This window comes from Neofelis nebulosa, chromosome 7 (genome assembly GCF_028018385.1).
Source record: "Neofelis nebulosa isolate mNeoNeb1 chromosome 7, mNeoNeb1.pri, whole genome shotgun sequence".
NCBI lineage: Eukaryota > Metazoa > Chordata > Mammalia > Carnivora > Felidae > Neofelis > Neofelis nebulosa.
Window position 1 is genome coordinate 59563827 of NC_080788.1, and position 14426 is coordinate 59578252.

At 37.9% G+C, this 14426-nt stretch overlaps 1 protein-coding gene across 2 annotated transcripts in view; it reads left to right on the forward strand.

Moving 5' to 3' along the window:
• The window catches only part of SPG11 (SPG11 vesicle trafficking associated, spatacsin), an 88612-nt gene that overhangs the window by 20643 nt on the left and 53543 nt on the right, over positions 1–14426 (forward strand). For both annotated transcript variants that reach the window (XM_058737899.1, XM_058737901.1), the window contains 3 exons: positions 6786–6918; positions 12179–12334; positions 12753–12928. In XM_058737899.1, the coding sequence (XP_058593882.1) occupies positions 6786–6918; positions 12179–12334; positions 12753–12928 (465 nt within the window). The remainder of the gene's footprint in view (positions 1–6785; positions 6919–12178; positions 12335–12752; positions 12929–14426) is intronic.

Sequence of the window (14426 nt, forward strand, 5' to 3'; positions counted from 1 at the left end):
AAATGCTGGGTCGTGGGACATGTGCATCTTTAACTTTACTAAGTAAACACTCTAGTTTTCCAAAGTTGGTTTATCAGTTTATGTTCTCACCAGCAATGTATGTTAGTTCTTGTTGTATGTCTTTTCCAACCCTTGGCATTTGTAGATTTTTCAAATTTTGCCAACCTGGTATTACAATGGGTTTTAATTTGCATTTCCCTGATGATTCAGGTTGATAAATATATGACATTTGGATTTCTTTTGTAAAGTGACTGTTCAAGTCTTTTGTCTATTGTCTCTTGGGGCGTTTGTCTTTTTCTTACTGGTTTGTAGTTTGTATGTTGGATATATTCTAGATACTAATCTTTTTTTCTAAGTGGGGTGAATATATTCTAATGCGTGGCTTGACTTTTTATGTTCTGTGTGGGGTCTTTAATGTAGTTCTAAATTTTAGTGTATTTTTATTAATCAGTCTTTTTTGCATGTAATTTGTGCCTTCTCCTATCCTGAAGTCATAAAGATGTTTTTGTATTTTTTCCTAAGTGTTAAAATTATGATTTTTGGGGCGCCTGGGTGGCTCTGTCAGTTAGGTGGCCGACTTCGGCTCAGGTCATGATCTCGCGGTCCGTGAGTTCAAGCCCCGCGTCGGGCTCTGTGCTGACAGCTCAGAGCCTGGAGCCTATTTCAGATTCTGTGTCTCCCTCTCTCTGACCCTCCCCCATTCATGCTCTGTCTCTCTCTGTCTCAAAAATAAATAAAAACTTTAAAAAAAAAAATTAAAACACTTAAAAAAAATTATGATTTTCACATTTAAGTCCTTTATCATTTGGAACTTGTATTTATTCATGGTGTGAGGTGGGGACCTATTTCTACCCCCTGTGTATTGATAACCATTTGTCTCAGAACCATTTTTTTTCTAAACTCCTTCCTTTTACCACTACCCAAAATCTCTGTGTGTCAGGTCTCCATATATGCATGAGTTTGTTTCTGGGGTCTATTTTGTTACATTGGTCTTTGCCTATCCGGGGCCAATTCTACCTAGTCTTAATTGTAAATCCCTCACTTTATTATTTTTCAGGATGTATTCATTATTCTTTCTTCCTTAACCCTCTTCCATCTGTTAGGATCAGCTTGTCAAGTTTCATGAAAAACTGTTAAGATTTTTATGAGAATTAGGTTAAATCTGTATATCAAGTTGGGAAGAATTGACATCTTTAGGATATTTAATATTCCTATCCATAAACATAGTCTCTTTTCCCATTTTTTCATGTCTTTATTAATGTCTTTCAATGAAACATTATCATTTGTGCAATTTTTCCATTAAGAGCTTGACATCTTTTGTTAGCTTTATTTTTGGTCTGGATGTATTTATATTTAAATTTATGTGTATACATATGTAAATACTGTATGTTTAAATGTAGTATATCTTTACATATATTTAAAAACTTTTATATATAGATATTGTAAATGGTATATTTTTAAGTTATATTTTGTTACCAGTATAAAGAAATACATTGAGTTTTTATATGTTAATTTTTCTTTATTTCTGTACCTTTTATGTTACTTGGAGAAAATCAATATGTTTCCAATTTCCATGACTTACAGGAAATAGGTGAGAGTACAGAGATTTCCATAATTTTCATTAATATAGTGGTTTTTTTTCGAGTTTTTATTTAAATCTTTTTATTTATATGTTAACATATATGGTAAAGTTGGTTTCTGGTATAGAATTTAGTGATTCATCACTTAGGTATAACACCCAGTGCACATCCCAGCAAGTGCCCTCCTTAATACCCATCACCCATTTAACCCGTTCCCACTCACCTCCCTCCATCAAACCTCAATTTGTGTTCTATTGTTAGAGTCTCTTGTGGTTTGTTTCCCTCTCTCCTCTTCCCTCCCCCTTCCTGTATGTTCATGTATTTTGTTTAAGTTCCACATAAGAGTGAAATCTTGGTATTGTCTTTCTCGGACTTATTTTGCTTAGCATAATACACTATAGCTCCATCGACATAGTTGCAAATGGCAAGATTTCATTCTTTTTGATTGCTGAGTAATACTCCATTTTGTGTGTGTGTGTGTGTGTGTGTGTGTGTGTGTGTGTGTGTGCGCCTGCCACATCTTCTTTATCCATTCATCAGTTAGTGGACATTTGGGCTCTTTCCGTAGTTTGGCTATTGTTGACGATGCTGCTATAAACAGTGGGGTGCATGTGCCCTTTCAAATCTGTATTTTTGTATCCTTTGGGTAAATAGTGTAATTGCTGGGTTGTAGGGTAGTTCTGTTTTTAACTTTTTGAGGAACCTCCATACTATTCTCCAGAGTGGCTGCACCAGTTTGCATTCCCACCTACAGTGTAAGAAGGTTCTCCTTTCTCCACATCCTTGCCAACAACAACAGATGTTGTTTCCTGTGTTGTTAATGTTAGCCATTCTGACAGGTGTGAGGTGGTATCTCATTGTGGGTTTGATTTGTATTTCCCTGATGAGTGATGTTGAGCATCTTTTCATGTGTCTGTTAGCCATCTGTATGTCTTCTTTGGAAAAATGTCTGTTCGTATCTTCTCATTTCTTAACTGGTAGATACTGAGTTTTGTATCCAGTGAATTTGCTAAGTTTTCTTATCCTAATAATTTGTTAGATTTTATTGAACTTTTTATATACTTAGCTACAATAACATCAGAATAATACAGTTTTGTTTCTTCTCTTCAAATCCTTATTCTTCTAACTTTTTTTCCTTATTTTGTTGCTGGGACCTCTAGCATAGTATCACTCAGAAGTAACAGTGGGCATCCTTATTTATTCCTGATTTTAAAAAAGAATACCTGTAATATCTATCCATATTGATATACATGAGTCTGTGCACACTCATGTATATCAAGAAAACCTTTATAAGATTGACTTTTCTTTTTTTCCTATGAGTTTTTTTTTTTAAGTTTGTTTATTTTGAGAGAGACTGAGACAGCGTGAGTTGGGGGGTGCAGCAAGAGAGGGAGACAGAGAATCTTTGCACTGATGGTGTAGAGCTGGACACAGGGCTGAAATCCACCAAACCATGAGATCATGACCTGAGCTGAAACCAAGAGTTTGACGTTTAACTGACTAAGCCACCCAGGCACCCCAGGTGTTGTTTTGTTTTTTAAATCATGAATGGGTATTGAAATTTTATTGAATACTTGTTCTGAATCTCTTGATATAATCATGAGTCATCCCCTTTCATTTACTGTAATAAACTACATTAATCAATTTTACTTTTATTGTGAAATATAACATGTATAAAAAAGTATACAGAATACACATACAGTTTAACAAATAATTACAAAGCAAAAAGTCTTGTAACCACCACCAAGTTCAAAAGATAGAACATCACTAGCGCTGTAGAAGCTCCCGTGACCTCTAGTAGTTTGGATATTAAATATGAAGTTTATGTTCTTTTAGAGGATATTCTAGGAAATGTACATATTTACATGATCAAAACTAAAGTTAGTAACTTTACCCTCCTTGATAATACAGGTCCGTTGAATGCTTTAATTTTATTTACTTTTTCTCCCTACTTAAGTTACTATTGTTTTTATTTTTTTAAACCAAAGTAGACATCATTATTATGTATTTAGGTTCATTTCTTTAAAAAAAAATTTTTTTTTTAATTTATTTATTTTTGAGAGAGAGAGAGAGAGAACGAGCATGAGTGGGGAAGGAACAGAGAAAGAGGGAGACACAGAATCTGAAGCAGGCTCCAGGCTCTGAGCTGTCCGCACAGAGCCCAACAAGGGGCTCGAACTCAAAAACCGTGAGATCATGCCCTGAGCCGAAGTCAGACGTTTAACTGACTGCACCAACCAGGTGCCCTTCAAAGTTCTCTTTTTGCACAGATATGATATATTTTCTTTGCTCTTCATTTCTTCTCCCATTTTAGGCCTTCACTCTGCCTGGAGTGTATCATTAAGAATCTCTTTTAGTGAGGATCTGACTGGTGCTGAATTCCCCGTTTTTATCTAACTAATAACATCTGTTTTGCTGTCATTTTTGGAAGATATTTTTGGAAGGTGTGGAATTCTAGGTCGGCAGTTTTCCTTCAGAACATTCCTGATCACTTTCTCCTATATTCTGGATTCCATTGTCATTGAGAAATCAGTTTCTTTGAGGATAGTTTATTTTTCTCCCTTCAGGCTACTTTTGTGATCTTTTTGTTTTTAGTGTTCTGCAGTTTGACCAATTTTATGTCTCACTAATGAATCATAGTCTTTAATTGGAAAAATACTGGTCTATCTGATACAAATTCTTTAAAATTTGTTGAGACTTCCTTTCTAGCCTAGTAAGTACTCAGTTTTCATAACTGTTCCATGTACTTGAACATTGAATGTGCATTTTACCCCCACATCCTGTGACATCACAGTGTAGTTCAATCAAAAGTAATTATAATTTGCATACTTTCTTCAATTTCTTTTACCTTTATGAGTGTTTATTACATTGTGGATAATTTCTTTATATCTCCCAGCTCACCAATTTTCTTTTCAGCTGTGTCTAATCTGTTCTAAACACATCCTTCGAGTATCTAATTTCAATTTTTATTTTTTTATTTCTAGAATTACTATTTGGTCATTGTTTTAAAATATATTATTTAGAGAATTTTCAAATTTACAGAAAAATTGAAAAAAATAGTAAAATGAGCATCCATTTACCCTTCATCATTCACCAGCTGTTAACATTTTGCCACATATGTCTTGACTGGTTGTGTACTTTTTATTTTTGCCAAACTATTTAAAAGTTACTAACTGTAACTTTTTAAGTTCTTTGGCGTATATCTTCTAAGAACAAGAATATTCTCTTATTTAATCATACACAATTCAGTTTTCCCTCCCACCACCCAGACCAAAGACAGTTTTTTATGGTCTCTCTTTGGAGGCACTTGTTTTTCTAGTCCATCCACTTTTGGAGAGTGTCATGAGCCCTAGGTTTATCCTCTTTTCCTGGATGTGTAACTTCTACCAATACCTCTCACTCAACCTGCCTGGTCTGTTACACCCAGAACTTCAAAGTTAGTCTCCAGACTAACAGCATCACCATCACCTAGGGATTTATTGAAGTGCAAATTTTCAAGCCCTACCCCAGACTTAATGAATCAGAAACTCTGCGGGTAGGGTTTAGCAATTTACTCTGGGTCATTCTTAAGCACAGTGCTTTAGGGTAAGAGTGTCAAGCTTTCTGCAGAGAGCCAGATAGCAAGTATTTTAGGATTTGCTGGTAGGATTCTATTGCAACTACTCAGAGGTGCCATTTGTAGCCATTGACAATATGTAAATGAATGGGTGAATGGGTGTGGCTATGTTCCCATAAAACTTTAGTTACAAAAACTGGCAAGGGCTAAATTTGGTTGGTGGGTCTTAGTTGTCCAATCCCTGCTTTAGGCTGTTAGAAATTTGCAGAATTGGGGTGCCTGGGTGGCTTAGTTGGTTAAGTGTCTGACTTTGGCTCAGGTCATGATCTCAGTTTGTGAGTTCAAGCCCCACGTTGGGCTCTGTGCTGACAGCTCAGAACCTACAGCCTGCTTCAGATTCTGTGTCTCCCATTCTTTCTCTGCCTCTGCTGTGCATATGCTCTCTCTCTTTCTCAAAAATAAATAAACATTGAAAAAGAAAAAAAGAAAAAGCACACTAGCGAGAAAAAAAAGAAAAAGAAATTTGCAGAATCTTTCAGACAACAGTTGGTTTTAGAGCATTCAGTTTTCTGGATTTGTCTTTCCCCTCATTGTTATCCCGGGAAAATTTTTTTGTTTGCATTTCAACTGAGCATTTATTTTTATTTATTTATTTTTTTAAATTTTTTTTAACGTTTATTTATTTTTGAGACAGAGAGAGACAGAGCATGAACGGGGGAGGGTCAGAGAGAGGGAGACACAGAATCTGAAACAGGCTCCAGGCTCTGAGCGGTCAGCACAGAGCCCGACGGACGCAGGGCTCGAACTCACGGACCGCGAGATCATGACCTGAGCTGAAGTCGGCCGCTTAACCGACTGAGCCACCCAGGCGCCCCATCAACTGAGCATTTAAATGTGTGTGTGTGTGTGTGTGTGTGTGTGTGTGTGTGTGTTTTAATCTGTGATTTTTAAGTGTACTGTATGGAAAGCTTCCTTAATATGCCTTATCAGAAATGGGAGTCTGTTTTTATTTTTTTAGTAAAAAAATCTTTTTATTTTTATAAAGAGAGCATGAGCATAGGAGAGGGACAGAGAGAGAGAGAGAGAGAGAGAGAGAGAGAGAGAGAGAGAGAGAGAATCTTAAGCAGGCTCCATGCTCAGGGCAGGGCCCGACATGGGGCTTGATCCCATCACCCTGGGATCATGGCCTGAGCTGAAATCAAGAGTTGAACCCTCAACCAACTGAGCCATCCAGGTGCCCTGGGAGTCTGTCTTTAGCCTGCTTTTTCAGTAAACTTTGTATCATGAAGTTTATATCACAAAATGCTTTAACATTTTAATTCAAATGGACTGTAAATTAACTGTAATAATAGTCCCCAAGAACCTGGCTTTGAATGGAATTAGAATTACAGATGGTAGAGCTGGAAGTGTTTTCTAATCTAACCTCCTGTTTCTACCAAAGCAGAAACTGATGTTCAGCAAAGTTGGAGACTTGGGCAGATTGCATGGTTAGTCATTGTCAGAATCCTCACCAGAACCGGGGTACTGCTGCAGGGTAGAGCGCCTTGTGTCTCTTGCAGTCTCAGTACGTTAAGTTATAAAGTTAAAAAAAAAATCTATATCCTTAATTTTTTCCTATTGTAAGTTTTCCCGATTTTCTCCTGTTTCAGGCTGGGATAGAAAATCGTCAGCTGGACACAGTAGATTTCTTTTTGAAGAGCAAAGAAAATCTTTTGAATCCATCCTCAAAATCTTCTGTACCTGATCAGTTGGATCATTTTCCATCTCATTTATATTTAAAAAGTAAGTAGAAAAGTCTTCTGCATTTGTATTTTTCATTTTACCTTTTTAGTCATTTTCAAATTATTGTGCTTTTTGGTGACTGACTTGCCAAAAGTCAATCATGACATTTTATGTATTTCGTGGAATCTTGAGAGACTTGTAAGAATCTGTAAATGTTCTCATTCTAAGTGGATTGTTTATTGTTCATATCCTGTACTATGCTTTGTATTTTTAGTATACAAGGAAGAAATGGCCTTTCAAATTCAAGAGAATTTCATTCAAAAGAGAACAAAATTCATTTGCAAAATTGCTCACTCTTGCAACTGTCTGAGATATTTAGTGATGCCTGAGTTATGGATTAAGACTTGTTATATATAAATTTTTCAGCTTAACTCTTCTGCTTATTTGCTGCTTTACCAACGCTTATTTTCAAGATTTGGCTTTCGTGTTTAATAAACAGGAAACCTAGTTGTTATTCTTCAACCAGGTAGCCATGCACATCCTCTCCTTAGAGGTACAGGGTAATAAAGTATGTTTTTCCTTACACTTACAGTTTTATAATCTTTTTTTTTTTTTTTTTTTTTTTTTTTTTGTCTCTTGCTGGTATAGATCTCTTTCTTGTTAATAGATCCCCTTTTAATTGTGGTGGCCTAGAATTTCATTCTGTGGGCTATGCCATAATTTTCCCAACCATACTCCTATTAGATTTTTGATTGATTCCAATTTTTACTATTGTTGGTAGTGTGCTATAAATGCTGTGTGTGTGTATGATTTCACATACATACAATTACTGGGATAAATGTGTAGATGTGAAATTTCCAGGTCAAAGAGACACATGATTTATATTCTTAAATGCTTTGAGAAATTGTCCCCCAGAAAAGTTTTATCAACTTGTACTCTAGTTACATGGAGAAAACAACAGCCTGCTTTTTTTCCATCAATACAGTGTTCTCACTGACACTGTGGATTCGAAATTTTCTTTTTTAAAAAACATTTTCTTTCATCTTGCTTGCCCAGTTTGCCCTTTCCTTTTGCATTGCTAACTTTTTTTTTAATACTCCAATTTCTTTTTTTTTTTTTTCCAATTTTTAATGTTTAATTTTGAGAGAAAGAGAGAGTGTGAGCAGGGGAGGGGTAGAGAGACAGAGACAGAATTTGAAGCAGGCTCCAGGCTCCAGGCTCTGAGCAGTCAGCAAGAGCCCAACGTGGGGCTTGAACAAAACAAGCAGGAAAATCATGAACTGAGTTGAAATTGGACGCTTAACCAACTGAGCCATCCAGGCACCAATCTGATTTCTTTTTTTAAGTCTGCTTGAATTTATAGAAAAAGGCCTGGTTTGTGGTAAGTGGAATTCGCTCAGCAATTGTCTGGTCATTATTCACTTCTACTATTTGGTCTTGGTCAGTGATTCCTCCTCCTTCCCCTCTCGCCTGCACTGCTCTGCCCTAAATGGTGGGGATGAGTCTGGAAACCAGCATGGGAATAGCTTACCAGCTGTCTCAAAGGCAATCTTAGGTTTCTCATCATGCTCATGCAATTCTGCAGGTGGGGCCAATGCTGAGATAAACAGGGATCCCTTTATTAGGGCCCGAAGCTGGCAAATGGAGGCTTCAGGGGCCTGCACTTCCTGCTTTCACCTGCATGTTTAAGAGAATGGTTTTGGAAACAGGCTGAAGTTCAAATTTTGGCACTGCCATTTACTTACCAAATTAGCATGGGCAAATTATTTTAATCCCTCTTAACCTCAGTTTCCTCATCTATGGGAAAACGGCTACAGCACCTACCTCTCAGCATTGTTGAAAATGAAAAAAAATGAGATAGCACTTATAAAACACCAAGCCTGATACTTAAGATATAGCATAGGTGGTCAGTAAAAGGTGGTTACTAATAATACCAGTAAACAATGACTGATAGTAAGTAGAATCACTAACGTTTGCAGGTAAGACTTCATAAAATTTTTGTGAACTTTTTGAGAGGAGGATACTGGCCTTGTTTTTTGCTTGTCCAGGCAGCCCAAGATGCCTAACTTCGAGGATTGGGTGTCGGATGAGGAGAGGGTACGCATAGCTGCTAAATTCATCACTCATGCACCCCCAGGGGAATTTAATGAGGTGTTCAACAATGTCTGGCTACTACTTAATTGATGATCTCCTCAGGGAAGGGGTAGCACATGCGTTTGCCTAGAATAACATGCGTCAGTTCACACCTGTGAAGATAGAAGGTAGAAGATTGGGTCTTCATTACAGAACAGTCACCTGGGTAATAGATTTTTAGACCCAAGAAACAAAATTTTAAGTCTGATCATTTATGGAAAGAAGCAAGTGACCCCCAGCCAGAGGATGTAGATGGAAGTCTGAAGTCTTGGACAGAACCATGTGACAGTGCTTTAAGGACCAACGTGAAAGATCTTTATTCCAGTGGCTTCTGTATGATTTATGCTAAAACTATAGACAGGCAACAGACCATTATTGTATGCATTGAAGCCATCAGTTTCAGCCTAAAAACTTCTGGAATGGTAGAGATCAGAGTGGAAGTTCACCATCACACCACCTACAGCCCAGGTGGTTGGAGTACTTAAGATTCAGGTTCACGGGGTGTCTGGGTGGTTCATTCAGTTAAGCATCCAACTCTTGATTTTGGCCCCAGTCCTGATCTCACAGTTTGTGGGTTCGAGCCCTGCATCAGGCTCTGTGCTGATGGTAGGGAGCATGCTTGGGATTCTCTCCGTCTTTCTCTGTCCCTCCCCCTGCTTTCTCTCTCTCTCTCTCTCTCTCTCTCTCTCTCTCTCTCTCTCTCTCAAAATAAACTTTAAAAAGTTTAAAAATTTAAAAAAAATCATTTTCACTATTATTAAGATTACAATGTTCAGTTGGTTAGTCATAAAGATGTATAGGATTCAGTAATGGTTTCAAATGAAGTCCAGATTGCCAAGTCATTGAGCATGCGGAAAGTAATTATCATACCGCAATTAGTGAAAACTATCAAACAGTGTCAGGCACCACGTTCAAGGCCTTGTGCCAGCAGCTTCTAGTTACCCACACCAAAATCTACTGGAACAAGATACTCAGCTACAAGAGTGGCAAAGAAATGAGGAATGCTTAAAGGCCGAATGTAGGATTTTTCAGTATGTGGAGAGAAAGGATTCAACATGTGATCATATGATGAATAAGTGATTTCTAAACAAGAGTGGTGTTTTGGGGTGCCCGGCTGGCTCAGTCAGTAGAGCCTACAATTCTCGATCTTGCAGTTGTGAGTTGGAGCCCTGTGTTGAATATAGAGATTACTTAAGAATAAAAATAACAAATTTTAAAGTGGTATTTTGCTAGGGCTTTCAAAGTTAGCAGGTTTCTAACCTTATAGAGTACTGTTGAACCTATAGCATCGTCTTGATCCTTTTGTGTTCTCTGCCTTTTAATTTGTTTTCACTATATCTACTTGTAAAAAAAATTTTTTTTTAATTCTGCCACATTTAATGATGGAGAAGGAGATCTATCCTGGAGTCATTTTACCGTTTAGAAAATTTTCCTAGCCAGGAAGCCCTGTTACTGATAAAGAAAGGTAATATGGTCGGTACTTTTTTACCCCTATCCTTCAAAGCACTTCCGGTACTTCAGTGGTTTTTACTGAGCCACCAGCAGCCAAAGAGGCTATGTTACAAACTAGCTGAATGGAAGACATGTTTATCCTTCTCCCTCTGACTGCTTTGATCATCATTTACTGCATCTCATAAATGTAGTGTTCAAAAGTTTGGATTGGGCTTTTCAGATCCTTTTCTGGGGGCAAAGGAAGGTTTCTGGAAATACCATTATAATCAGCTTCCCTGGGGAAGTTGTTTTTAAGTGCAAAGAGTTGAACCACATTCCCTGCACATTAATGTATTGGCACATGAATGTGTTTTTCTCCTCCCTCATTATCTCCTTCCCCTCTACCACCATTATACAGTTCTAGATATCTGCATTTTTTTATTTTTAAAAATTTATTCATTTTTTGAGACCCAGAGACAGAGCATGAGTGGGGAAGGGGCAGAGAGACAGGGAGACACAGGATCTGAAGCAGGCTCCAGGCTCTGAGCTGTCAGCACAGAACCCGATGCAGGGCTCGAACTTATGGACTGCAAGATCATGACCTGAGCCAAAGTCGGATGCTTAACCCACTGAGCCACCCAGGCACCCTAACATCTGTGTGTTTAGATGAGTTTTACCCACTTACTGTTTTTTGTTCAAGAACTGCTGACATAATAGGGATGTAGTAGGGTATAAAACTTGAAAAATGCAGATGTTGAAGGAATAATAGTTATCTTGTGTTTTAATACTTTGTGGCAGGATTATACTATAAGCAGATGAATCAGACAACTATGTAAATCACAAACAAAAACTAAAAATGAACCAAAGTGAAAAAGGATAACGTTCCAGGCAATATCTTTCTCTTATAACCTGTTATTTAAGGGAATGCTACTGATTTGTTCTAAATAGGATGTATAATTTGTTGCAGATTCCTCTTTCTCATTCCTGTCTGCCAAGAACTCAAATGTAACTGTAATATAGCAACCCTTCCCTAGTATACTGGCTGGTATATGTGTGATATCAGAATGACATAGATACGATATGACAACTGATAATGATGGATTCATTTACATTGTTTACACTTCCATGACCAGGCCTTAAGGGAAGGTCAGTTCTTAAAATAAGTAGTGTCTTCCTACCTATCTCCAAATACATGTCAAAACAGAAGGGTGTTTGTGCTTCAGCTTTGTTTTTGCTCAGTAATACAGTCAAACAAGCTTGTTTCCAAGTTACCCGTTGAGCTGTGGAAGAATTTTTATTTCAAATAAAGTATATTTGTGGGGTGCCTGGGTGGCTTAGTAGGCTGAGCATCCAACTCTTGATTTTGGCTCAGCTCATGATCCCAGCGTTGTGGGATTGAGCCCTGAGTTGAATTCTAAGCTGGGTGTGGAGCCCGCTTAGGATTCATTCTTTTCTCTCTCTCCCTCCCTCTCTCTCCCTCCCTCCCCCCGCATCTATCTCCTTGCCCCCACCCCCAACCCCCATCCTTCCTCTGCTGCATGAGTGCACGCACGCACTCCCTCTCAAATAAAAATAAATATATTTGTATTATGTGTCTTTCATACAGTATCCATTCATACTGTACTATCCTCTATATCAGCTAGTCCAATAGACATATATCTGTTATGTTCCTAAAAAATTTTAACATATTTTTTATTATGTTAGTTTTATTAGAAGAATACTGGTATTCATGTTAATTTCTTTGGTTCTTTCTCAGATGTGGAAAAGCTGACACCAGCCTTGGATTTACTTTGCTCAGCAATTAGAGAAAGTGATTCTGAAACCCAAAGCAAACACTTTTCAGAACAGTTGCTTAATCTTACACTGTCTTTTCTTAACAAACAAATAAAGGAGCTTTTTCTTCACAATGAAGGTAAGATAGCAGCAAAGAGGCATGCAACTGCCCTATCCGTGTGTCAGGACAGAGATCCCAGTGGTCCTATTGCCCGAGAAAATATAAGCCAAGAGACTGCTATTTCCTAAAGCTGAGAAGAGTCAGTGTATATAATTGATTGAGTGAAATAGGTTCCAATACTGGCCAAGTTGACAGAAGGGACTAATTATTGTGAAAAGGGTTATGTTAAAACACAGAGCTACTGGTAAATATGAAGAAGCTCAGATTGTTTTTGTTTGAAATTTGAAAACACCGAGTTTAATTTTTCGGCATTTTTCTAGAATTCTTTATAACAGCTTAGGGTTTATTCCTATTCTCCAGTTCTTGCTCTCTCTATATGTATATGCACACGTACATTTTTATATACATGAAATTGGCAAATTGGTGTTTTCCACAGAACTAGATGAACATCTACAGCAGGGAGTGAACATTTTGACCAGCTACATTAATGAACTTCGAACCTTCATGATAAAGTTTCCTTGGAAGATAATAGATACCGTAGATGAATATGATGTAAATGAAAATGTCCCCAAAGTAAGAGAAAGCGATATATGGAAGAAACTCAGTGTTGAGGTAAATATGAGTAATTACTACTTCTTTTATTTGCCAGATTTAGAGGATCTGAGAAAACAATTTGAAAACCGGAATTTAGAATCTGTACATTTGTGATTCAGAATCTTTAGCAAGGTTTTATACGTTTGGAGTTTAGGTTTTATAGATTTGGAGATCTCTGGGCATGACTTCAAATTTATGTCTACAAGCTTGTGTATTTAATTGAGAACACAGAGAGGTTCCCTCTGAATTCTTAATGCCAGATCTGCCCACTTAGATCCAGGGACAAGCACCCAACCCCAAACCTATGTGAAGTGGCACACTCTTCACGATATTTCTTCAATGGCTAGGGCCTGGCACTTTGGACTTAAGCATTCTGCCTGACCTTTGGGTAAATCACATTGCTGCTGGTAGTTTGATCTTAGGAAACTTTTATTTTATGGCATTATTTCTTGGACATATACTCAGTTTGAGTCCTATCTCAGATTCCAGTTAAGATATATTGCCAGTTAAATTTTCTAGCTCACCTGCTTGACTTTTTTTTTTTTTTTTTTTTTAACAGTTATTTATTTTTGAGACAGAGACAGAGCATGAACGGGGGAGAGTCAGAGAGAGAGGGAGACACAGAATCCAAAACAGGCTCCAGGCTCCGAGTTGTCAGCACAGAGACCGACGCGGGGCTTGAACTCACAGACCGTGAGATCATGACCTGAGCCGAAGTCGGCCGCTTAACTGACTGAGCCACCCAGGCGCCCCTTGACTTTCTTTTTATTTTTTTTTTTATTTTTTTATTTTTTTTTAAATTTTTTTTTTTTTTTTAACGTTTATTTATTTTTGAGACAGAGAGAGAGCATGAACGGGGGAGGGTCAGAGAGAGGGAGACACAGAATCTGAAACAGGCTCCAGGCTCTGAGCTGTCAGCACAGAGCCCGACGCGGGGCTCGAACTCATGGACCGTGAGATCATGACCTGAGCCGAAGTCGGACGCTCAACCGACTGAGCCACCCAGGCGCCCCTTGACTTTCTTTTTATAGAAGTTAGTACAACCAGACTGTGCTGCTGCCCTCTTTATGACTGGGGACTGGAAGAATCCCTCCACCCACCTGTTGAGTACTGGCTTTGGAAAGACAAAGACCAAAATAGCTTAACCCAGATGATCAAACTCAGTAGGGAGTGAAAGTGATAAGTTTGACATACTGTCAGGTTCGCAGGACTGCTGTTCTTGGGGTGGAGGAACAGGGAAGTAGCTGGTGCGACTGCTTTTTCTGTATCTCTTATTCTCTATCCGAAAGTTAATTGATTTTCCCTCTACTGTTTTTGGCTTCTCTTTTACAGTCTCCTTTGCAGGTTTCACTTCCTATTTTTCACCCTTAAATATGCTCCAAGGTACCATCCATGGTCCTCTGGTCTTTTTGCTCAAAATAATTGATTTTTAACTTTTTGAAAGGTTATAGCCTATTTTGATGAAAGCTGTGGACTCTGTCTCCAAAAATATACATGTGATTGTGTGCATGTACAC